General features: G+C 41.3%; 1 protein-coding gene, 2 long non-coding RNA genes, 1 other non-coding gene and 1 pseudogene across 11 annotated transcripts in view; 1 reads left to right on the top strand and 4 right to left on the bottom strand.

Moving 5' to 3' along the window:
- Positions 1-766: 766 nt before the first annotated feature.
- On the top strand, positions 767-19,051 carry Gm52897. The gene is made up of 3 exons (XR_003956416.1): positions 767-857; positions 17,479-17,549; positions 18,921-19,051. It is a non-coding gene; the product is annotated as a predicted gene, 52897 (long non-coding RNA).
- Positions 1,014-5,119, bottom strand: Gm31103. The gene is made up of 3 exons (XR_377383.3): positions 4,302-5,119; positions 3,538-3,619; positions 1,014-1,603 (listed from the first exon to the last, which is right to left on the bottom strand). It is a non-coding gene; the product is annotated as a predicted gene, 31103 (long non-coding RNA).
- Positions 5,914-6,020, bottom strand: LOC115490520. The gene has a single exon (XR_003956663.1). It is a non-coding gene; the product is annotated as a U6 spliceosomal RNA (small nuclear RNA).
- Positions 7,813-8,625, bottom strand: Gm13724 (predicted gene 13724; annotated as a pseudogene).
- Positions 9,894-24,137, bottom strand: part of Strip2 (striatin interacting protein 2) — a 42,706-nt gene continuing 28,462 nt past the window's right edge. For 4 of the 8 annotated variants that reach the window (NR_104576.1, XM_011241069.1, XM_030255461.1 and 1 more), the window contains 3 exons: positions 16,122-16,226; positions 13,939-14,143; positions 9,894-12,917 (listed from right to left, as the gene is read on the bottom strand). Coding sequence is in view for 7 of the 8 variants with exons in the window: in XM_011241069.1 (XP_011239371.1) it covers positions 12,667-12,917; positions 13,939-14,143; positions 16,122-16,226 (561 nt within the window). In the remaining variant the exon portion in view is untranslated. Of the gene's footprint in view, positions 12,918-13,938; positions 14,144-16,121; positions 16,227-20,302; positions 21,822-24,137 lie in introns of those variants that run through there. The other 4 variants (NM_001037740.1, XM_006505118.4, XM_011241068.2 and 1 more) reach the window with 4 other exon arrangements.

Raw genomic sequence — 24,137 nt, 5'->3', positions numbered from 1 at the left:
CAGAGCATGTGTATCCCTGTGGGTGTGGGCTACAAGACCCTTATCATAGCTGCTTGGAAGCCAGTATTCTGCTAGCAGCTCTCAGGTGAAGATGTAGAACTCTCAGCTCCTCCTGTACTATGCCTGCCTGGATGCTGCCATGCTCCTGCCTTGATGATTATGGACTGAATCTCTGATCCTGTAAGCCAGCCCCAATTAAATGTTGTCCTTATGAGAGTTGCCTTGGTCATGGTATCTATTCACAGCAGTAAAACCCTGTATAACACAAGCTGTATAACATAAGGTCATTTAAAGTTCAAGAGCTGTGTGAGATTAGACTTGATTGTGGTGTCTGTTCACAGCAGTAAAACCTTAAGACAATCATGCAGGTAATGATGACTTCTGGGGAACAAGATAGGAAAGCAGCCAGGGGAGACTATGCTCTTTATCATGTGCTACTATGTTTCTGAGCTCCTCACATGTATTTTCTCAGTAAGCATGCTAGCAAAGAGCTCTAGCTTGACACTCCCTCATACATCCTTTCCCCAAGCCTGAAACATTTTACTTGACTCTATATGTTTATTTTAAAAACAGAATCAACTAATTATCTCTAATAAAAGAAAAACAGTTAATATTGCTATGTCTTAGGGATTTTTTGGAGTGTGTTGTGTAAGTACATATGTCGAAGTGTACATGCAACATGTATGTATACATGATGTGGTGGCCGGAGGCCAGTGTTGGGTGTCTTTCTCAATTGGTCTCCACCTTATTTTTTGAGACAGGGTCTGCCGCTGAGTCTGGAGCTCACTGATTTGGTGACTGGCTGCCCCTCCCCTTCAATCCAGGTGTTCAGCTATATCTTAACACATGGGTTAGAGGTTTGTATCACTACTTCTGGCTTTATGTGGTACCCAGGGTCCTCATTCTTGCACAGCAAACCCTTTATCAGCTGAGCCACCTCCCCAGTGATGAGCATTCGTTACCATAGTAAGCTGACTCATCACTCCAAAAACAGATTGTCCATATCCTAGGCCCCAGAAACTGTGAACATTATCTTGTATAGCAAAACATTGACAAACAATCAAGTTCAGGATTTTTTTGAGAGGAGTTTATCCAGGTGGGCCTTAAATGCAACCGCACGGATCCTTATGAAAGCAAAGCTGAAGATAATTGGAGAGGAAGGGGCATTGTGACCACAGAGGCAAAGGCTGGACTGATGTGCCGCAGACGCAGACTCCTGGAAGCTGGGAGAGGCCGGGAGCACCCTGGTTAGAGCCTCTGGAAGGAGCGCAGTGCGTGAGACCTTCATCTCAGGCATGGTTAGTGGAGGTGGAGATTAAGCTGAGGACCTTGGGAGGCAAGAAAACTGCTCTCCCACTGAGCCGAGCGTTCTCAGTCCCATTCGTGTTGTTTTAAGGTCACCCAGTTCCCAGTAATTTGTAACAGCGCCCAGAAGTTAATCGAGTCAGGAAACTATACAGCTATTGGCTAGCTGGGTTTTGTATTCCAGAGATAGAGTTGTGGTTCTTCTGGCCCACAGCCAAAGCTGTCAGTTCTGCTTAATTCAGACACAGTATCACAGTTGTCACTAGTGATACTGAAGTGTAGAGATTTTTTTTCCCCCCTAGGAGAGAAATTATTTTATCAGTAAGTATATTTTAAAAATTTCAAAAGAGCAAAATCTCTTTGAAGTTAAACATTAAGAAAATATTAATTTCAAGCACGGTGAGAAAAAATATCAATAATATTTCCATGATGTTTGTAGAACATGATTTTAATATTTTCAACTGTTAATGTTCAACAAACAGAATCATTATTTTAAGATATATTTCATTGTTATGTCTTCTTTTTCATATCTGATTTTATTAATTTGGATACTGCCTCTGTGCCCTCTGGTTAGTCTGGCTAAGGGTTTATCTTGTTGATTTACTCAAAGGACCAGCTCCTGGTTTGGTTGATTCTTTGTATAGTTCTTTTTGTTTCTATTTGGTTGATTTCAGCCCTGAGTTTGATTATTTCCTGCCGTCTACTCCTCTTGAATGTGTTTGCTTCTTTATGTTCTAGAGCTTTCAGGTGCACTGCCAAGCTGCTAGTGTATGCTCTCTCCAGTTTCTGTTTGGAGGCACTCAGAGCTTTGAGTTTTTCTCCAATTTTTTTTTAAGATCTATTTATTATTATATGTAAGTACAGCTCCAGAAGAGAGCGTCAGATCTCATTACGGATGGTTGTGAGCCACCATGTGGTTACTAGGATTTGAACTCAGGACCTCTGGAAGAGCAGTCAGTGCTCTTAACCGCTGAGTCATCTCTCCAGCCCATGAGTTTTCCTCTTACCACTGCTTTCATTGTGTCCCATAAGTTTTGACTTGATGTATCTTCATTTTCATTAAATTCTAAAAAGCCTCTAATTTCTTTTTTTATTTCTTCCTTGACCAAGTTATCATTGAGTAAAGGGTTGTTCAGCTTTCATGTATATGTGTGCTTTGCATTGTTTTTGTTGTTATTGAAGACCAGCCTTAGGCCGTGGTGATCTGATAGGGTGCATGGGATTATTTCAGTCTTCTTGTATTTGTTGAGGCCTGTTTTGTGACCAGTTATATGGTCAGTTTTGGAGAAGGTACCATGAGGTGCTGAGAAGAAGGTATATTCTTTTGCTTTAGGATGAAATGTGCTATACATATCCGTTAGATCCATTGGGTTATTCTCGGCTATTTTAATGCACGCACTAATCATACCTGGGAGGCTCTGCCTCACCACCTATGTCCCAAAGGCCCCGCCTCCCAGTACTAGTATTTGAGACCTAAGGTTGCAACAGAGGAATTGGGAACAGGAACACACATTCAGCATGACAGACATATTGTCACATAAAACCTTGCGTCCAATAACAAGTTTGATAGGGTTTTTTTTGTATGAATTTTCATGCGTATTTCTTATAAAATTATTCATTTGTAAATGACATATAGTGAAATACACATATGTGATAATACTTGCACACTTACAAAATCATCACACAATCAAGATTATGCCAAATTCTAACATCCCTAAAGTCTCACTGGGCTGTGCTAAACCCTACCTGTCTCTTCCCTCATCCTATGGGGACAGTTTGCTTGATAAATATTCTTACCGCGAGTTTAGTTTCTCTTAACACTGCACACCTGAGTAAATCAGCATCACTGTTTTGAGACACAGCTCTACCATTGCGTATGTTACGTTTGGTGTGTTAAGGAGGGTGTACTAGACAACATTTGGGAAGTTAATTCATCTGGACTATGTTCTTGAAGCTATAATGTGCTCAGGCCTTAACTCACATAAACTTTGCAGATAAGGATTTCTAACAGAATACCAGAAGCTGCCGAAGAGTCACCAGTGGAAGATAACCAAAAACATGGACAGTATCAATCCTCTGTCACTGCCATAAACACCCAATCCCAGCACTTGAAAGGCAGAGGCAGGCAAACGTCTGTGAGTTCAAGGCTAGCCAGGGCTACATATTGAGACGTGTGAAACAAACAAAATATTCCACAAAAAAAACAACAGAAATGTAAGAGGAAACTGGTACCTTGGCTCACAGTCCTGGAGGTGCCACACCTGTTGTAAGGGCAGGGCCTTATGGCAGGAGCATCTGGCAGAGCAACTGCTTCCTGAAAGAGCCAGGAAACAAAGCAAGGGGTTAGAGTCCCATGATCCATTTAGTGCGTGTTCTCCCCAATTGCCAAATATTTTCCCTTAAGGCTCCACCTTGAGAATCACACCTTTAATTCGTGGACTTTGTCGGGGACATCCATCTAAATTATAATGAGCTATAACAACAAATCATTTTTCCATGTTTTCCAAATGCCCCCTATTAGGATTTACCCAAACCACCCAACATTTCCCAAAGCATCGCACACTCCATGCTTTGCTGGCGAGTTTTGACCTCCCCTTCTACTCCATATTGGAGATCATGCATTTCTTGTTTTGTTAAACGGTCATTTGCGATCAGAAAGGAGGCAAATGCTCTTCACTGTTCATTTGGGGGGAGGGAGAGAGAAAATAGGCAGAGACTCAAAAGTTGGTAAAAGTTGTATTTCATGCATGTAGATAGTCATACTTACTCTAAATTCTATGTTTTGTTTCTCATGTTTAAAAAAAATCAAATAAAGTTGCACTAAAGTAACTGGGGTGTGATTAGGCTGCGGGGGAAGAGCCCTCGGAAATATGCCTAAGCGTGTAAGGCTAGTACTGGTACTGGTACAGGTACTGTTAAAAAACCTGCTGTCCCACAAAAATGCCATTTATAACTTAATCATGTAACACTTTTTACTACAGAAAACATTGGCTTACCACACAAAGATCCTCCTGCTTCTCTTTCCAGCTCTGTTTTAATTTTGAGGCAAGGTCTTACTAAGTTGAGAAAGTCACAGCAGAAGGTGCTAAAAACCACTGAGATAGATGGCTCTCAGGAGCTCGCGGAAAAGCTCTTGAGATGCTAAGATCTTAAACAATCTTGCCACTCTCCTCCAGAGCTCACTGAGAATCTGCAGTGAGTCGCGTATCTGCACATCTGTATGTCTAATAGACTGTAACTGCTTCCAGGAGATGATGGGCTTGCTAGTAGATTTTAACAGGGACTCTCGGAGCATAGGGGATTCTGGGAATCGTAGTTCAGGTTTTCTTTGGCGGTGTAGAGGTCTTAAGTCACGGTGATGATTCACAATTGCTGATCTAGCATCTGTTTTAACTCTTTACCTCAGAGTTTCAGAAGATATTTTACAACTGTGGTAGACTTTATTCTTGTTCCTAGTTGTATGTCCCTCCTCTGTAACAGTCTAATCCAGGCGTGCCTTCCTGTAGGGGAGTAGTGCCCCTACCGAATATGAGGCTTGGCCATCTGAGGTGCTTTGCTGTGAACCCTTGAAAGGTGCACCATGTCTAAGGAGCAGATGCTACATTTATTTGTAGGAATTAGTCTCTTGTTCCTGTTTTACTGAGAACAAAGTCTTTTCCATCAGTCATTTTAGATCCTGGAGCCCAGAAAGAGAAGACAGGTATAACAAACTCCCACACTAAGTACTCAGACCCTTAAGTAAGAAAGAAATCATAGTGTCTCTGTTGTTGCTGTTTGTTTTTATGAGACAGCCTCTCATTGTGTAGTCTAGCCTGGCCTCAAACTCACAGAGGTCCCCCCTGCCTCTGCCTCTCCAGTGCTGGGACTAAAGGCATGGTTGTCTACCTAGAGTTCTGGGATGTGCCCCTGCATCTGGCCAAAAGTTTTGTTGTTACAAGTCTCTGAGAATTTGGGGATTTTTATTTTTAAAGATTTATTTATTTTATATATGTGAGTTTATTGCTGTCTTCAGACACACCAGAAGAGGGCGCCAGATCCCATTACAGATGGTTGTGAGCCACCATGTGGTTGCTGGGAATTGAACTCAGGACCTCTGGAAGAGCAGTCAGCACTGTTTTGTTTTGATTTATTTTTCGAGACAGAGTTTCTCTGTGTAGCCCTGGCTGTCCTGGAACTCACTCTGTAGACCAGGCTGGCCTCAAACTCAGAAATCCGCCTGCCTCTGCCTCCTGAGTGCTGGGATTAAAGGCGTGCGCTACCACCGCCTGGCTCATGTGATAGTTATATTACAGTGCTAATACTCAGGACACCACACAGCACCTTAGTCTTCTAATTTGAGTTTTGGTCACTGGGCTAAAACTGTTACTTGAGCTTTTTTTCTTCCGCATACCAGCTTTGAGGAAAAGCACTCAGTAGTAATTAAGCAACGTTAATCCGATTAAACAGTTTATCCTTAATAACCCGAGACATCAGTCCATGGATGCTTCTGTGGTGATTTTACAGCTGTCTCTAGTAGTTTTGGCAAGCTTGTCTTCCAACCTGAAGTCATGTGTTTCTAAATCCATGAAACTGCCACGTCCTAGCTGGGCTTCCGACTGCTCTAACTTCAAAAATGTGGAAAACTTCACGAATTTGCGTGTCATCCTTGCGCAAGGGTCATGCTAACCTTCTCTGTATTGTTCTAATTTTAGTGTACATGCTGCCGAAGCGAGCATAGCCTTGAACTTTCAATCTTCCTGTTGTGTAGCTGCAATTACAAACCAGTGCTACCAGGGTCTGCTAGAGAGCATTGCTGCTGTTCTCCCTTCTCCTCTCTTCTTCCTCTTCTTCTTCCTCCCTTCCTTCATCTTTTTCTTCCTCCTTTTTTCTCCCCCTCCTTCATCTCCTTCCTCCTTCTCCCTTTCGTCTTCCTCTCCTTTATCTCCCTCTTCCTCCCTCTTTTCCTTCCTCCTCTTCCTCCTCCTTTTTCTTCCTCTCCTTCTTCCTTCACTCCTCCTCTTATTTCTTTTGGCTTTTTTTGAGGCAGGGTTTCTTTGTGTAGTCCTGGCTGTCTCAGAAGTCCCTAGTAGCTTAGGCTGGCCTTGAACTCCCAGTCATCCTCCTGCTTCTGCCTCCAGAAGTACTGGGATTACTGGCTTGTGCCATCATGTCTGATCTGGGTGAAAAGATTCGAAAATAGAAATGTTGGTAGCAGGAGTTGGCTAGTATTAGCTGCATTTGTTAAAATTTCACAAGGAAGGAATGGCAAACCAAACCAAACCAAACCAACCAACCAACCAACCAACCAACCAACCAAACAAACAAAAGAACAAAAAACCTGGCCTATTATCAAGCAGGGAAAAGGTAATTCAGAAATTTCAAGACTTAACAAAGGTTGACCACTGCAACTGTTTATCCAGCTCACGAGAAAAAACTATGAAGATGCATCGAATCAAAAGGCTTTTAGCACATTGCCCTAGGGTAAAGACCAAACAGAATGTGGTATTCAAAAGCCCCACTAAATTTTTTCACTGGACAAAAAGACTCAAAGAAGAGAGACTCTACAGTGGCCCGATACACTCAAAGGACCTGTAATCAAATCTAGAGAGGCATTTAAAGGAGCTGTACTTGTAACTACTGGCAAACAGGCTAACTGGAATTAGACTTTGAAAAATCTTCTGATAAAGCTGTTCAAAATATAAACGGATTCCCATGCCTCAACAGGCCTAAACCAGGAAGTACAGCAAGGAAGATGTTCATCTTGGGAGTACAAAAGAAAGGGTGTCTCCAGTGGACATCTTTATTGTTGAATATATGATCAATTTCTCTGAACCCACAACTGGAATTCTATCTTAATTCCACACAGAGTCATGAACAGCAACATGGAGAAGAGAACTAAGTTATCACAGCTTGCTTTCTTTTACAGGCAGGCAGACTATTAATAGGAGTACTCTAGAATGTGCAATGGCTTAGTCGCTAAGGGATCTAAAGGGGATGAGCTGAGATGGTGTGTAGCTGTTTAAGGGTTCCTGATGCTACATCTCTTGGCCATTAGCTGAACCTTGTGCTAACACCAAACAGAGATGTAGAAAACACTAAGTTGACTTAGCAGCTGTGCGCAGGAGTCCACTGGTAAGAAAAGACTAAACATTGCTGGGAGCACCCATCCCAGGAAGGACTTTACTTCCAGGGGCTTTAGGTTGGCACCATTCGAGAGTTCACATGGCTGATCTCATCCCATATTGTATTCGGCACATCTCCACTATGATAGTAATGCAACCCCTAGAAGGGACGGTCACCACTGCATCAATGAGGGACTTGGATTCCTGGAAAAGGCTTCCCATTTAAATGCCCCATAGGTCCAATCCAAACAATCTACTCGTTGGAACCACAGCCTCAGAATATTGTTTGCTACAATCAGTACCTGAGTCCAAGCTCATCCAATTATGCCAAAGGCCACAGCAGCTTGGCCAGTCTTGGCAGTCTCACAAAACGTATCAAGTCAATAGACAAGGTCATCTTAGCGCCATCTTGCCTCTTTCATCGTACAGAGAAATCAAAATCTCTATGTTGTTTACTTTAAAGAAGGTAAAGGCCATTCCCCTACCGGTGATTTAGCTCAACTCTCTAGCATTTACTAATTCAGCCAGATCTTGTTTGCAACTTTCGCTCTGCCCAAGATTGTACTCTCTAAAGCCTTGGCAAAGTAGTTCAGCTCCTTCATTTAAAAAAAAAAAAAATCCAGCCTTCTGTGGAAGAATCACTCCCACTGTGGAACTGTGGGCTCAGTGCACAGTCCCCAAAGCATAGTTGACATAGACACCCTCTCATTTGGACAGTGACGCTCAGAAAGCATCTACTTTGTATGGCTTGGCTCTGGCCTTGCTCCCCGAAGCAGTTTTTCCCCTTCCTTCTTCCTCCACACGGAAATGGAGGTTCTCCAGCCGGATGACAGGCCCAGCCGCTGGCTTGGCGTGGGCTTTCTCTCCTTCTGGGCCCACTCAATCCTTCCACTCAATCCTTCAAGAACAGAACATTCATGCCTAGCAGAGATTTGAGTTCTGTATAGCAACTGCTTCTAAGGAGTATTTCTCACCCATGGGAACACCATCAGGTGGCTCATAAGGACAACTTGGCTCCACATCCAAGCAGAATGTGAGACTTGGAACAGCAACTTTGATCCTTTGGTTATTTGTTATCTGGTTGTTGTTCATAGAAACACCAAGGTCTGCTCTCATAATAGCCCACTTCCCTTTCACTTCCCACTTGTCCAGAGTCAGCTTGTTAGAAAGCAACATTTTGGCAATACTTCAGGTAGAGAAGCCAAGAGCTGAAGAAGAGACAACTGTAGCTGGCATGGGACCTTGAAGCATGCACCTTCATGCTTTTTTGAGACACGGGCCTCACTATGTAGCTCAGGCTGGCCCCCAGACCACGATCTTCCTGCCTCTGTTTCTAAGTAGGAAGAAATCTGTTTCTAACCCCCAGAGAATACTGAAATGTAGGGAATTACTTCTGTAGAGCAGCCTAAAGACCTTCTCTATCCAAATGAACATTTGTTCATTGGGATCACAGGATCACTATTTGGAATACTGATATATTCCAAAGTTGAAGTTTGTCTTCAGCACATAACAAATGCAAGGCCAGCCTGAGCTATGTGAGACCCTGCCTCAAAAACACAACAAAACAAATACAGTCTTGTTAAGATACCATTGACAAAACTTTGTATATGTTTAATATGTACAAAGATGCCCTGGTGTCAAGTGGTGGTGGCGCAGGCCCTTCATCCCAGCACTCAGGAGGCAGAGGCAGGCAGATCTCTAAGTTTGAGGCCAGCCTGGTCTACACAGTGAGAAACCCTGTCTTGAAAACCAGAAGAAAACAAACAAAACCCCCAAAAGGATGTTCTGGCGTATATCCACATTTGAAATGATCACTTTTAATTCAGAAGTCTCAGGGTCAACAGATTCTGCATCTATGTTAAGGTCAGCCTGGGAACCCTGTATGTGTGTGTGTGTATATATATATATATATATATATATATATATATATATAGAGAGAGAGAGAGAGAGAGAGAGAGATACTGCCCTAGACTAGACTTGATGAGATCCTGGACTTTAAGACTTCATTGGATAAGATTTGAAGCCTTCCCTGGGGAGGAACTGTGTGTATTTTGTGTAGAATAGGAACAGATATTCATTAGCATGACCATAAAGGCATTACACTACCCCGTACCTGTCAGTCTCTGGGTAGAGTATGCTCTTCTGGCTGAGAGCTAGGCTTGTCCATGTGAGCTGATTGCATGGCATCAGTCAACAGCAGGAGCTCTGAAATGTACTTACACAGTATGGTTTGCTTCCTGCTTTTGCCTTTTCAGAATTAAACAGTATGTGCTAGGAACATCCATTCAGCCTTATGCCAGAATAAGAATAATTTCAGAGAAAAGCCAATCCAGAATCTAAGGTGAGCCAAGTAGCTGGCTCCAGACCCATGATGACGAAATAAACATTTGTTACATCATTCAGGTTTGGAGTTCTATATTTATCCTGTATCCTTTTCTATTTAACACGACTTTAAGGTTATCTTACATTAAAGAACTAAAGACCAGATTTCTTAAGTCCAGGTTTTTCTTTTTATTAAAGTGTTCAGTGAGATGAACAATATTATCAATCAACATAAACTTCATGGAAATATTCACAAAGAAAGTCCTTATATTATAAATCATACAAATGGCATGCTTCTATGTGGAAACTGTAATCACCATTAAATGCTGGTTAATCTGAAGCTATTCCTAACCACATATGCTATCTCTCAAACTGGGAGATCTAACCCAGTTATCTTAGACATAGGGCTCGCTGTGGATACCAGAAAGTTAGCCACAGCAAGTTGTGGGGAAAATGTGATTTAAGTTAATCATTCTTTTTCTTGCAAGGTGTAATAGTTTTTCCATCTGCATTGAGAATTAATATTCTCAAGAGTTATAAATAATAAAATACAACATATTAAAGCTTAGTATACTTCTGTGCCTCAGAAAGCATTTATGTGTTTTTTTTAAAAGGCAACTAATTTTTTCTTTACAGAATTGAATATAACTTTAAAGTAGATTGGTAATAACTCTGTTTCCTGGAAAATTATCTTTTACTCAGAAATTAAAATCATAGTAGCCTGACCCTAGATGAATAAAGTTGCCTGATGCTACATTCAGTAAGCTGTTTGAAATGAGGATTGCTGTCATGCTTTGATACAATTTGCAAATTATTTTAAGATACTTCATCTGTTACGTACTTCACATTCTCTGCCATTTTCCACAGTAGGAAACCCTGCTACCCGAAGCACAGAGGTACTGATAGCTCCCTTGGATAATGTTGGTCTCTATAGTGACCTAAAATGAGACTGTGCTTGACAAAGGGAAGAGTAAATGAGCCAGTCTGGACCAGCTCTCTAGGAATAAAGTGTCCTTGTGCTATCATAAAAAGATTCATTAGTGCCTGGGCAGTGAGGAGACCTTTAAAATGAAAAGGTTCAAAGACTAAAATTGAAAAGCAGAAGATAAAAATGTGATTTTTCTATGTAGGAGGAATAAAGACTCCTCCGTGAAATATATGATACTTCCAGTACAAACCACATTGAAACTGCTAGCAGTTAAAAAAAAGAGAGAGAGAGAGAAAGGGTAAAAAACAATAACCATGGGAGAGAAAATTAAACTGGTGCTATTGCTTCTCATTAAAAAAATCAGCTAACATGGACAAATTTCAGTAAATAAAACCTCCTATAATCATTTAAAATGAACTTGTTGGAGGTGGTGGCCCAGGCCTGTGACACTCAGCAGACAGAGGAAGGAGGATCACTCCAAGTTCAAGGCCAGCCTGGCTGTACAGTAAGGTCTGGCCTAGCCAGGGCTGCAAAGCCGGATCTGCCTGGCTCCCATGGCCACTCAGGTGAAGATCTGGGCTTATATTAGACAGTAATTTTCTGCAGTGCACTCAGCTGTTTAAAAACATGAAAGAGTGGAAAATCCTATAGTAGAGCCTCAAACTGAAGGACAGAACTCAAGTGAGCTGCAGCCAAGACAGAAGTAACCGGGATTCTCAGCGACAACTCCAAGTTTGTCCTGCTGAGATGAATCCTCTGGGTTCACCTATGAGCAGTTCCAGGAGCTAAGAAAGCACTTTGAGAAAGACTGCCACCAAAGAGGAGACTCTGGAAGCCTAGGCTGACGCACTCAAACTGACAAAAGGAGACACCAGGATTTGGTTCTTCAGGAAAAGGCGTGAGATGAAGCTCAAGCGGTTGTCTAAGGCCCGCAAGAATTGGAAACTGTGCTGTCGCCACTGTACATCAGGAGGGACTACCAGGCAGAACCCCAGAGTCCTCTCAAAATGACTCTGGACTCCCCGAATCTTTGGAAGCCTTCATGAGTCTTCCACTCTCTTCTGGGTACCGACGCAGAGATGGCATGTCACAGGATTCCGGACTCCCTGGCATAGGCTCTTTTCGTTAATGTTTTTTCAACTTCCTTCTTGGGGCAGGGGGCTGTTGGGTTTTACGTCTGTAGATGGTACATGAGTAATAAAGCTGGCATTCATAGGAAAAAACTGAAGTACTTTGTAAAAAGTCTAAGCTATTCCTAGAGAAGGCCATATTATATTAATTGTGGTTCTTTTCAAATGATGAAGCATTCAATGTGCTATAGAAAATACACATGAAATAATTTTTTACATTGAACACAGAGCTCTTAAGGAAAAAAAAAACCCTACACAGTATGCTGTTCTGGAACATGCAGTGTTTTGGAAACAGTCATCCTTTATAAAGATGCAGTGCTCTCAAACCATCTTAGAACCAATGATGATTTTATGAAGAGATGAGCATCAACATTTGAAGTGTGAAATACAGTCTAAAGTTGGTTTTGCTAAATGATACGTCCCAGGCATTTTGAGTGGGCAAGAAGACAAGGCTTATTTTATGGCCTGTCCCTATCCCCCTGCTGGAGATGAATGTCGTGGGTCAAATGCCATGACAAACTTCCTTTCACTATTGTGGCTGACAAAAGTGAGCAGGGTTCTAGGCAAGATTAAAGCAGGTTTCCAAGAGTCTGTCCAGGTCTGATCCATCGGGAGATTTGAAGGCCAACTAGGCACCTAGCTGAGCCTAGGGCAAGTTGATCCATTTGCTTTGACTCAGGACCCCAGTCTTGCAACCACCTTTGAGTCTATTGGTATCCAGAATAGCCCTGAACTATGCTGGGTGTCTGTCTGTGCTGGATGCTGGGCTGGAACTGCCCTTGACACACATTCCTAGAGTTCAGTATGAAGGCTGAGTGGGCAGGACAGGCAAAGCACATTACTGGAGCCAACCTCCGTCCGCTGCGTTGCTGACAAGAGCTCAGTGATTCTGGAGCAGCTCCTCCCAGCAGATGGGCTGTGAGAACACCTCTCTCTCCAGCCAGAGCTCATAGGAATAATGGAAATCTTCAGGCAGATCTAGCCTCTGCCCCAGCACGCTCTGCAAGCAGTTATCCACAGGTGAGAATTCTGAGTCCTGAGGCTTATCATATCGGCGGCTGTTAAAAGCCTCAATGTTGGCCCTCAGGGTACATTCTTCTGCTTGGAAGTCCCATGGTCTGGCATCGATGTCTGACATAGGAAGAGAGGAAGAAAAAGATACATACAACTCAGGATGTTACTCCCCTCCGCAGAGCATGGTCTATGGGTTCCTAACAGTGAAACTGCTCAAAATGTTCTTTTAAGAGCTATATATAAAGTAGACACATAGCATGCCTACAGGTTTTTAAAGTATTCATATGCTCACATATAAACTAACATATACAGAAACGATCTTTGGCAGATTAGAAACTGCTGAGAAAGGAGATAAGAGGGCTTAGTATTGTAATCTCTTGCTTATTTCTTTCTAGTAATTTATTTATTTATTTATTTATTTATTTTTTTAAAGATTTATTTATTTATTATATGTAAGTACACTGTAGCTGTCCTCAGATACTCCAGAAGAGGGCATCAGATTTCGTTACGGATGGTTGTGAGCCACCATGTGGTTGCTGGGATTTGAACTCGGGACCTTCAGAAGAGCAGTCGGTGCTCTTAACCACTGAGCCATCTCGCCAGCCCCGTAATTTATTATAATTGTTAAGAGCAATTAAATTCCTCTTATTGAGCTTTCCATAGTGGGTGAAAAGAGGAGATGGAAGCAGAACATGAAGAGTCAGTCTGGACCAACTCAGCCGGGCATGGTGGTGCATGCCTTCAGTCTTAGCATTTGGAGGGCAGATGCAGGCAGATCTCCTGAGTCTGAGGTCAGCCTAGTCTATATAGCAAGTTCTAGGACAGCCAGGGCTACATAGCGAGACTATGTCTCAAATAAAACAAAACAACAAAGCTAAAACAAAAACTATAAGGAGGCAAACATTTTACCACATCATAAAGTTTATATCATATTTAGGGGCTCAGGAGATGGCAAAGGGACCTAACTTCGGATCATGAGACCTACATAAAAGCCAGGTGCAGCAGTATGCATTTATAACCACGGTGCTGCAGGAGCAGAGACAGGAGAATCCCGGGAGCTCAGTGGCCAGTCAGCCTAGCCAATTAAGGAGCTCCACGTTCACTAAGAACCCCTACCATCTACTTTGGGAATACTCACCATTCCCATAAGCCCAGTCATCATTCATGCGGTGGCGCACTTTCTGGTAAATGGCTGACATGGTCTTCATGTTGCTTTTTCTCCACTGGCGCCCAAGGTACTTGGTCTGTATCTTTAGTAGCTTCAGGACATAAAGTTGTAGCATGGCCTGTTTGACTTTGAGAGCTCGCTTTAAGATTGGAGCTGACTTAAACACCACTAACATCTGCCCAATGAAACAGGGACGGGGTAACAAATAGTCCATCATCATGTGAAGTTTCTTAGGATTTCCAACTCAGACCATATAAACAAGCCTGGCTATCCTAAGAGACCCAAGTATCTTGAATTGAATGAAACATAAAATTCAATTTTTATGTCCAGATTTCTAAATACCAATAGCATATTACTGAGTGACTGTAAATGAGATACCTATTTTGTCTGCCAATAACTTAAGTCCATGAACTTTAAATACTCTACGCAAGAGTTAGTCTTCAACAATACAGAAGACCTGTATAAGGAGTTTGAGGATAGCCTGGGGTGAGTGAAACACTGTCTAACACACACACACACACACACACACACACACACACACACACACACACACATTAAGCTACACACAATGGCACATGCCTGCAATCACAATATTCAGAGGCTAATCATGAGTTCAAAGCCAGTTTTGTGATATACAACAAAACCAAGAACTAATTCATGTAAAGTTTATAATATTCACACTAGAAAGACTGCTTAGCATCTAAGAACACTTGTTGCTCTTCTAGAGGACCTGGGTTCTATTCCCAGCATCCTCATCATAGTTCACAACCATCCGTAACTCCATTTCCATAGGATCCAATGCCTTCTTCTGACCTCTGTGGGTACCAAGTACAGAGTGGTACACATATATACATGAAGGCAAAACACAAATAAAATGGATAAATCTAAAAAATTTAAAAATTATAATATATAATTAAAAACAAAGATTATCTGACATATATACCATTTCCACTATTACTAGTTTCTTGTGTATCATTGGAGATAATTTCTTTTTTTTGAGACGGGGTTTCTCTGTGTAGTCTTGGCTGTCCTAAACCTTGCTCTGTTGCCAGGCTGGCTTCAAACTCCTGAGTGCTGGGATTAAAGGCACGGGCCATCACCACCTGGTCTTTTTGTTGTTTTCTTAAGATTTAAAACTATTTAGTTAAATTTTGTCACATGTATACATGTACGTGTTTTACACGTGTGTGCAAACACTTCATAGTACTCATATAGAAGTCAGTGGACAGCTTCTAGCTTTCTCCTCCCACTATGGGGTCACCAGGCACGCATGGCAAGCACTTTTGCCAGCTGAGCCATTCCGCTGGCCCTAGAGAAAATTTTTGTTTATAGATATATCACATATATATTATTTTTATATTTTAACACAATAGCCAACCACACTGTTCAATATCTTGCTTAAAATTTTTTTTAATTTGTGTGTGTGTTCATGTGTGCACACACAAGAATATGAGTATGTTAGTGACAAGAGGCATTGGCTCTCCCTGCAGCTGAAGTTACAGGCAGACGTGAACTGCCTCATGGCAGTGCTAGGAACCAAACTTGGGTTCTCTGCAAGAACAGCATATGCTCTTAACAACTGAGCCATCTCCCTAATCCCCACATCTCACAGGATCTCTCTCTATAGACCAGGCTAGCCTTGAAGTCACAGAGCTCTTCCTTGCCTCTTCTTACCCAGTGCTGGGATTAAAGGCCTCGTTTAATTTAATTATATAATTTGAAAATTATTCCACACCAGCAGAGAAATGCCTTATTCTTTCAAGTGGTTTTATCATAGTTTACTGTAAGGGTACATCCTAATTTACTTAAGCAGTTGGTCCTTGTTGATGAACACTTAGGTTCTTTCCAGACTCATTGTTACAAGCAACATTGCAATGAATATTAGGCTTGCTTCGTTTTGGGGATGTGTAAGTATAATCAAATGTGGTTGGCATCCCTTGTTAGAGCCGCCTTAAGAGTATCTGTATTTAGCTCCCTGGAAAGAAACAGATTGGTGGGTACTCATCTTGGAATAAGCGCCCAGAGTTAGGAAGTGCAGAAGTGCAGTTAAATACACCAGTTAACCACAGAGCTTTCCAATAGGCAACGTACATATGCTAACAATGCACACAATTCAGTTGAGTGGACGTTTCTGTGATCTAAAGCCCTCTTACCATGGTCCTGGAATGCTTCCATTTGGTCAGCTTATTGAGCAGCCTCAGGAGGTTGATGCAGGAAAAGAGGTTCCTCCAGCAGAACTGGCTATTGTCTCCGGCTTCCTGAAATAATGAATATCATCATCTCAAAACCCAAGCGACTTCCATTCCCCTAGAAGACTGCATGTCTCTGTCGGTCAGCTCGGGTGAATATCCAGCAGGAAACACTGCCTCTTTACTCCTGCCCTTTACACGCTAAATCTCATTTCTGAGGGCATACCATCCTTCACCCGAAAACTTAGGCTGAGCATGGAGCTCAGTAACAGGGCACTTGCAGGACTGTGTGCCTGAATCCCAACCAAACAAGACAAATGAATAAACAGAAAACAAATAAAACACTCAACTGACAAGCCTGCGAGAGTTTTGGGGGTGGGGGTAGGGGTTGAGGCAGGGTTTCTCTGTGTAACCCTGGCTGTCCTGGAACTTGCTCTGTAGACCAGGCTGGCCTTGAACTCAGGATCCACCTGCCTCTGTCTCCTGAGTGCTAGTATTGAAGGGGTACACTCCCATTGCCTGGCCCTACAAGACTCTTTATCTAGAGCAAGTATTGGTTAGAAAGGCAATACAGAAACACAGGAATTTGACTCAAGCACATTATCACTTAGAAACAGAGATGCTATGTTTACTGCTGTAATCTTTGTGCTCGTGTAAGCGATGTTTGTAATTGCAAGAAGTTTGTTGTCATTCTGGGGGACTGTAAACTATATGGGTTGAGCTGGCTCTACCTCATGGGATCCAGGGATCAAATTCAGATTGTCAGACTTGTTTGTGGCAAGTGCTTTTTTTTTGGTGAAGCCATTGCCCTGGCCCATGGGATCATCTTGATTAGGCTAACTGACATGGGAAAGACTCACTCTAATCATTGCCTGGGCTTGGGTCCTGGGTTGCATAAAAAGGAAAGCCAGCTAGGCTTAAACATTCATATTCCTCCTTTTTATGAGTAGATGCAGAGTGACCAGTGTCTGCTGCCAAGGCTTCCCCACTGTGTTAGAACTGGGAGCCAAATAAACCCTTCCTTCCTTAAATTGCTTTTGTTAGGATAGTTCTCATCAAGCTACAGGAAAAGTAATAGAAAAGGAAAAATAGCAGTTTACTCTAGCCAAGCACTTTTATTTCATGCTTCTGTATTATTATTAATTATTATTATTGTGCATGAAGGTCAGAACACAACACTGTGGAGTTGGCTTTCTTCCTCCATTTCTATTTGGGTTCCGAATATCAATAGCAAACTCAGGTGGTCAAGCTTGTGCAGCAAAAGGCACAAATGTCAGCCCCTCTTTTATGTTTCTTTAAAAAGATTCTGTTTTTTACATAGGTGTCTGAATATCTGCCCAGATGTGTGCAAGTAACTGCAGAGACCAGAAGATGGTGTTAGAACCCTCAATGGTAAATTTATAGGCTGTTGTAAGTTTACTGATGTGTATGCTGGGAACTACACTCAGGATCTCAAAAAATAGCAAGTGCTCTTACCACTGAGACATCTCTCCACCCCACTTGCCTGAAGGTTTGTGAACACCAGGCAGTGGTGGTACACACCTTTAATCCAGAACTCGAGAGGCAGAGGCAGGTGGATCTCTGGAGTTTGAGGCCAACCTGGTCTACAGAACAACTTCCAGGACAGCCAGGGCTAAATAGAGAAACCCTCTTTCAAACAAAACAAAACAAAACAAAACAAAACAAAACAAAACAAAACAAAACAAAACAAAAGCTTGTGAGTATCTAACCAGAGACAACAGATCATATCAGATAGAAATAGGTATCTACTCAGAGACATTTTTTTCAAGAATAAAAATATGGTCTCTTAATATTAAATATGTGATATGTGTATGTGTGTTTATGTATATATACATATATGTCACAATGCATATTTTAAAATACATACACATACATTATATACAGTATATATAACATGCCTGCATCCTAGCACTTAAGAAGCAGAGGCAGGAGAATTTCAGGCCAGCCTGAGCTACATAGGGAATTCTATGACAGCAAGGCCCTGTCTCAAAAAAAGTATTGGGACTGTCAAGATGGATCAGCAGGTAAGGGTGCTTGCCCCTAATCATGATGGCCAAGTTTGATCCCTAGAATCAACTACTGCAAGTTGTTCTTCATAAATGTGCAGACACACACACACACATGCACGAGAGAGAGAGAGAGAGAGAGAGAGAGAGAGAGAGAGAGAGAGAAATGTAATGTAAAATCCTAAACAGGGCTGGGATACATTTCAGTAGTACAGGGCTTGCCTACAAAGCACTTGGTAAGAGCTCTATCACTGAAAAAAATCAACAAGAATTTTGCATATGTTCTACCCTCACAATTAAATTACTATTGTACTATTGTAGAATGCCTAGAGTCTCAAGTTTCAGTTTATCCCACCTTTTAGGGTATCATCAAGGCAATGCTAGGGCCCTAGTCTCAAAACAAAACTAAACAAAACAAACAAAAAAACTTGCTCACAGCCCAGTTAAAACTAAATAAAAACCCAGGGTTTGTCAATTGTCTAGATAATCCAAGGGAAGAACAGAATTTGTCTTTGATTTTTGACTGAGGAAAACAATTTGGTTTGAGTTTGAGCACAAAATGGGATTTGAGTGTTCTTGTGAAACTTGGTTACCCACAGAAGCAAAAACTAAGGCCCAGAGAGGGAAAGCCTCCACAGGACAAGACCACACATAAGTGTGAACCCAAACACGGCACAACCATGATGAACGCTTAGCTTCCACTGAATCTGGCATCTTCTCACTGTTCCCTTTCTAGGTGCATTCTGCAATGCTAACACTGGAAGTGGCTGCCAAGAGACATTTCTTTGATTTTCCTCTTTCTGAAAGCCTTGAAGACTGTAGGCCAGAGAAGCCCCTCCTATGCCTATTCTAATTATTCAAATCAGCAGAAGGTAAATATCTACAGACAAACAAGAATAAGAAAATTTGTAAGGTTCTTTTCTTTTAAATTAATTTTATGTGTATGTGTGTGAGCCTGAGTATTTTTCTTCTCTCTCTCTATTTTATTTTATAGTCTCTCTCTCTCTCTCTCTCTCTCTCTCTCTCTCTCTCTCCCTTCCTTTTTCTTTTTCTTTTTTTTTTGAGTCAGGGTTTCTCTGTGTATCCCTGCCTGTCCTGGAACTCATTCTGTAGACCAGGCTGGCCTCGAACTCAGAAATCCGCCTGCTTCTGCCTCCCAAGTGCTGGGATTAAAGACATGCGCCACCACCACCCAGCAAGCCTCAGTATTTGTATGTAGTACCCAAATGCATGCCGTACCCGGTACAAAGAAGCACCAGATCCCTTGGAACTGGAGTTACAAACAGTGAGCTACTATGTTGGGTTTGAGAAATCGCACCCCATCCTGTACAAGAGCAGTCAGTGCTCTTAACTGCTGAGCCATCTTCTCAGCCCTGGGGTTCACTGCTTCAAAGAGCATCTGACTGACTTGATAAACAGAGTCTTGAAAGAAGGGCTGCTAGGTGTGAAATGTAATACATTTGAAGCCCTGTCACAGATATCTAAGTCCAGCAGTGATGACTCTTGCTTCTGCTCTAAGAAGCCAATGCTGTTATTATTAACTTGGTGTTCTATAATAAATCTAGAAAGTGATAGCCTGAGGCAAGTCCAAACACCCAGTGACCATTGTCATGATGAGATTTCTCTAGCCTTAGGAAAACTGCTTGAGATCTATGTTCAATCCCATTTCTGCCATCCCATTTCTACCGTTGCTTTGTGCTTTAAGGGTTTCCACAACCATGTCTACCCTGCACTTACTAAAACATTTTTTGGTAGGTCTTAATACTTAATGAGTGCAAATTAAAAACTTTTTTGTTTTTGTGAACCAGTCTTCATTTTCTTTACTATGGCTCTTATAACTGAAAGTGAAGACACATTTCAGGCTTTCTTTTGCCACATCATTATGGGATGACGCCCTTACCATATGGGTTTCTGACAAGTTGCTGCTGGATGAAGGACCTAGACAAAACTGTAAAGGAGAAATGGTCCTCAGGCGGAGTGAGTGATAAGAAGAAGCTCTCAAGACCACCCATCTAGGGCATCTTAGCAAGCTACATGTGCCGCAGAGTTTGAGAAAATCACACCAGACATCGATAGGACACGCTACAGAAATAGTGAGCAAAAGGAAACATAACAAAATGATTTAAAAGTTTTTATTTATGGGCCTTCCTCTGTATAAATATTTTAAGGAAAAAGGACATAAATGTTATGTTCACACTATATTCATGCTAAGGAAACAATAACACTAAAGGTAATTGTTTGAAACAGTGATGTTGAATATCAGAACAAAAAGTTGACTTATTCTGTTTTTTGAATGCAGGGTTTCATAATGTAGCCTGGGTTGGTGTAGAATTCATTATATACTCCATGCAGGCTTCACATTTGTAGCAATTCTCCTGCCTCGGCCTACTGAATGATGGTGTTATAGATGTGTACCACCAAGCCCCATCAAAACAAAACACAGCACCAACAAAAAAAACAAAAACAAAAGCAAAAATCAAAAATTTAAAACTGTTGTTTTACATTTATTTATTTAATTCGAGTGAGTGAGGGAGAGGGACAGAGATAGAGAGAGAGTCAGTCAGAGGACAGACAACTTGAGGAAGTAGTTCTTACTTCTACCACATGGGTGCTGGGACTGACCTCAGGTTGTCAGGCTTGGCAGCAAATGCCCTTACTTGCTGAGCGATCTCGCTGGCCCCCAACAACCTTTTTTTAAAGGATCATAACTGGTTAAACATGTCTGGAAGGAATGCTACACACCTTGATATCTCCGTGCAATGATTACATCCTGAAAAGAAAACCCAACTAATAGAAATATTCTGGAACATCTAGAAGCACTTGGACTAGGAAGTTGTAAAACCTTTGAAAAGGACTACTGATAGGACTTGGTATATAAATTCAAGTAAAATAAACACATTTTACGTCTTTTGTCAACAAAAATCAAGCCCAAATTTGAACCATTTTCTAATGATCCATCTTTTAAACATTAACTTACAAATTCTATCCCTTAGATCTAAAAAGAAATTCCAAACATTTCTTTGCAAATGGCTAGTCATGCAGATTCTGAGCCACTGCTAACTTTTCATGGCTTGTTAGAAGGGTTTGGCCATCCCTGTACTATTCCACCCATGTCCTCAATAGTGAAAGCTGACTCTGACTGTGGTGGTCCATGACTTCATCAACACGCCCTTGACCTTCTCTTCCTTCATCTTTAGTTTACAGGTGGGTCCCTTGAATACCCAAAATATGCTGTGAGGTTAAATATTGTCAACTTTACAGGGTTTAGGTCACCTTGGAGACAAATCTCTGGGCACGCCCGTGAGGGATTATCAAGATTAGGTGCTGAAGTGAGAAGACCCATTTTCAACGTGGGTGGCGCCATTCCATAGAGTCTTGGACTAAATAAACAGGAGAAGTGAACCGACCAGTATTCCCCACCCTCTGCCTCCTGAAATGCAATGTGTGCAGCTGCCTCAAGTTCCTGCTGCCCTGACTTTCCTGCTATGAACTACGAGCCTCAATAAACCCACACAATAATCAGACAAGTAATATAGATACCTCCTTTGAATGCTGTGTTTCCAAAATTAGATCACAGGGGTCTTTGAGTTAGTTTTGCAGCAGTGACAATAGGTTTACATGGAATTTTCCACATTTTCTGTGAATAGAGGGAAAGGACGGCCAGCCATGTGGCATTTGCCTACAATCCCAGCACTTGGGCAGGGGAGAAAGGATTTTGAGTTTGAGGGCAGCTTACAACATAGCAAATTCTAGGTGAGCCTTGCCTACACAAGTAAGGGCTATTTCAGTAACAAACAACGAACAAAGGGAAGAAAGATGAGACATAACCTGTAGGATTTCTCTTTGGAATTAACAGGCCTCCAAAAAATATGGACTGCAACTTTGCTCTCATTTCACTGGACTCTGAAGCAGTAACTTCTACATATTTTCATCAAACATACACAATATAAAGTCATTTTATGAATACTTGCAAATGTATGTATGTTTGCTTATAAATGATAAATGTACTATTATAGTGATATGTTACAATACATATAGTATAAAAATGATGAATAAAAAAGATCCAATATCTGCCCAAATATCAATGGTAGTGCTTTGCTTAGCATGGACTTGGGTTTATATCCAATGCCACTGAAAAAGAAATTGTTTAATAGAATCCTACCATGAACATGCAAATTTAACTACATTTGAGTAGAACACATACACATATATATTCAATAGACTTATATACAACTATAAAGTTTGTTGATAATATTTCTATATAAATGATTATGTACATTCTAGTTGCAGTAAAATATAAACAACGTTTATATATAGTTATAGGGGATATTTTTATTTGATTACTCATACTTTTCTGTTTATTTTTCTTCCATAAGTATACCACTAATTTTGTAATCAGGAAAAAAGCTTGAAGTTTCTGAATGTGAATAACATATACTGAAGGCAGTATATATTTCTTGTGCTTGCGATTTGGTGAGAGATAAGTCTTACTTGTCCTTTTCTGGCTACAGAAGTTATTAGTTTAAGTAAATCAGTTACTATACTGAGTACCTATGTGGAATAAATTGCACTGGGCTAGGAAAGAAAAGGTCTGTGGTTACTAAACAAAACCACCAGATGCCACTATTGTTTCACTGAGAAGACTCAAATATTCAGTAGGTCTTAATTAACTAGATACATGCTTTCGCCCTTTCCTGATAATAATAAAGTCTTAACAGAAAGCATAACCATATAAACAATTATGTGCTCATATCCCAAAAGGTCAAACTGGAAGTGATGTGAAAGTAAACTTCCCATAATTTCCTCTCTAGGAGCTCATGGGGTTGGAATGGAGATAAGGTACATTGTTATTAAGGAAAACAATTCAGGGGCAGGCAAGATGGCTCCGTGGGTTAAGGCACTTGCTGCCAAGCCCGAGGACCTCAGTTTGATCCCTGGAATCCCTGTGGTGGAAGGAGAGGACCAACTCCTGTAAGTTGTCCTCTGACTTCTGCACCTGCGCTGTAGCATACAGGTGCCCAACATACATACATACATACATACATACATACATACATACATACATACATAAATATTGATGTAACAAAACTTTTTTAAAAAATTAAAAAGTAATAGATCCAGGCCATAAAAGCTGAACTTATATCTTGAAATACTCTACTAGTAGTACAACTTTTGTCTGTCTTGTTTTCGAGACATGGTTTTTCTGTGTAGCCCCGGCTGTCCTGGAACTCACTCTGTAGACCAGGCTGGCCTGGAACTCAGAAATCCGCCTGCCTCTGCCTCCGGAGTGCTGGGATTAAAGGCGTGTGCCACTATACCAGGCCAATAGTAGAATTTTAATGCTACTATGTCCACTGTTTATGGGATAAAATATTCCTTCCAAATTTTAATCTCAGAGACATCCTTTCCTACTTTATCTTTCCTAATTTATCTTATGTGTAAGGCATTTGTCTGCATATGTATTTTTTGTACCATGTGCACACAACAGTATTAGAGGACAGAAGACATCAGATCTTCAGAAACTAGAATTACAGATGGCTGTAAGCTGCCATGAAGCTGGGTCCTCTGGACCAGCAGACAGTGCACTTAACTACTGAGCCATCTCTCCAGGCCCAACTTTGCTATTTCCAATTATAAATTCTTAGCAGTTAACTTCTCCATCTATAAAATTGGGCAAGATGTGGTGGTACATGTCTTTTATCCTAGCACTAGGAAGACAGAGGCAGGCAGGTCTCTATGAGTTCAAGGTCAAGCTGGTCTACTTAGCAAGTTCTTGGACATCCAGGGCTACATAGAGAGACCCTGTCTCAAACAAAAGAAAACAAACAAAATAGTAACATTAACTTTATAGGGTTGTTTTACAGATTCAATACTAGCATGTTAACAATAAAAGTTAGATACGTTTTTACATCTCTGTAAGAGTAAAAACCTTCCAGCTTCCTTGGCTGCTCAG

Source organism: Mus musculus, chromosome 6 (genome assembly GCF_000001635.26).
Source record: "Mus musculus strain C57BL/6J chromosome 6, GRCm38.p6 C57BL/6J".
Classification (NCBI taxonomy): Eukaryota; Metazoa; Chordata; class Mammalia; order Rodentia; family Muridae; genus Mus; species Mus musculus.
The sequence above is the reverse complement of the archived record's forward strand: the minus strand, read 5'-3'. Positions and strand labels throughout refer to the sequence as shown.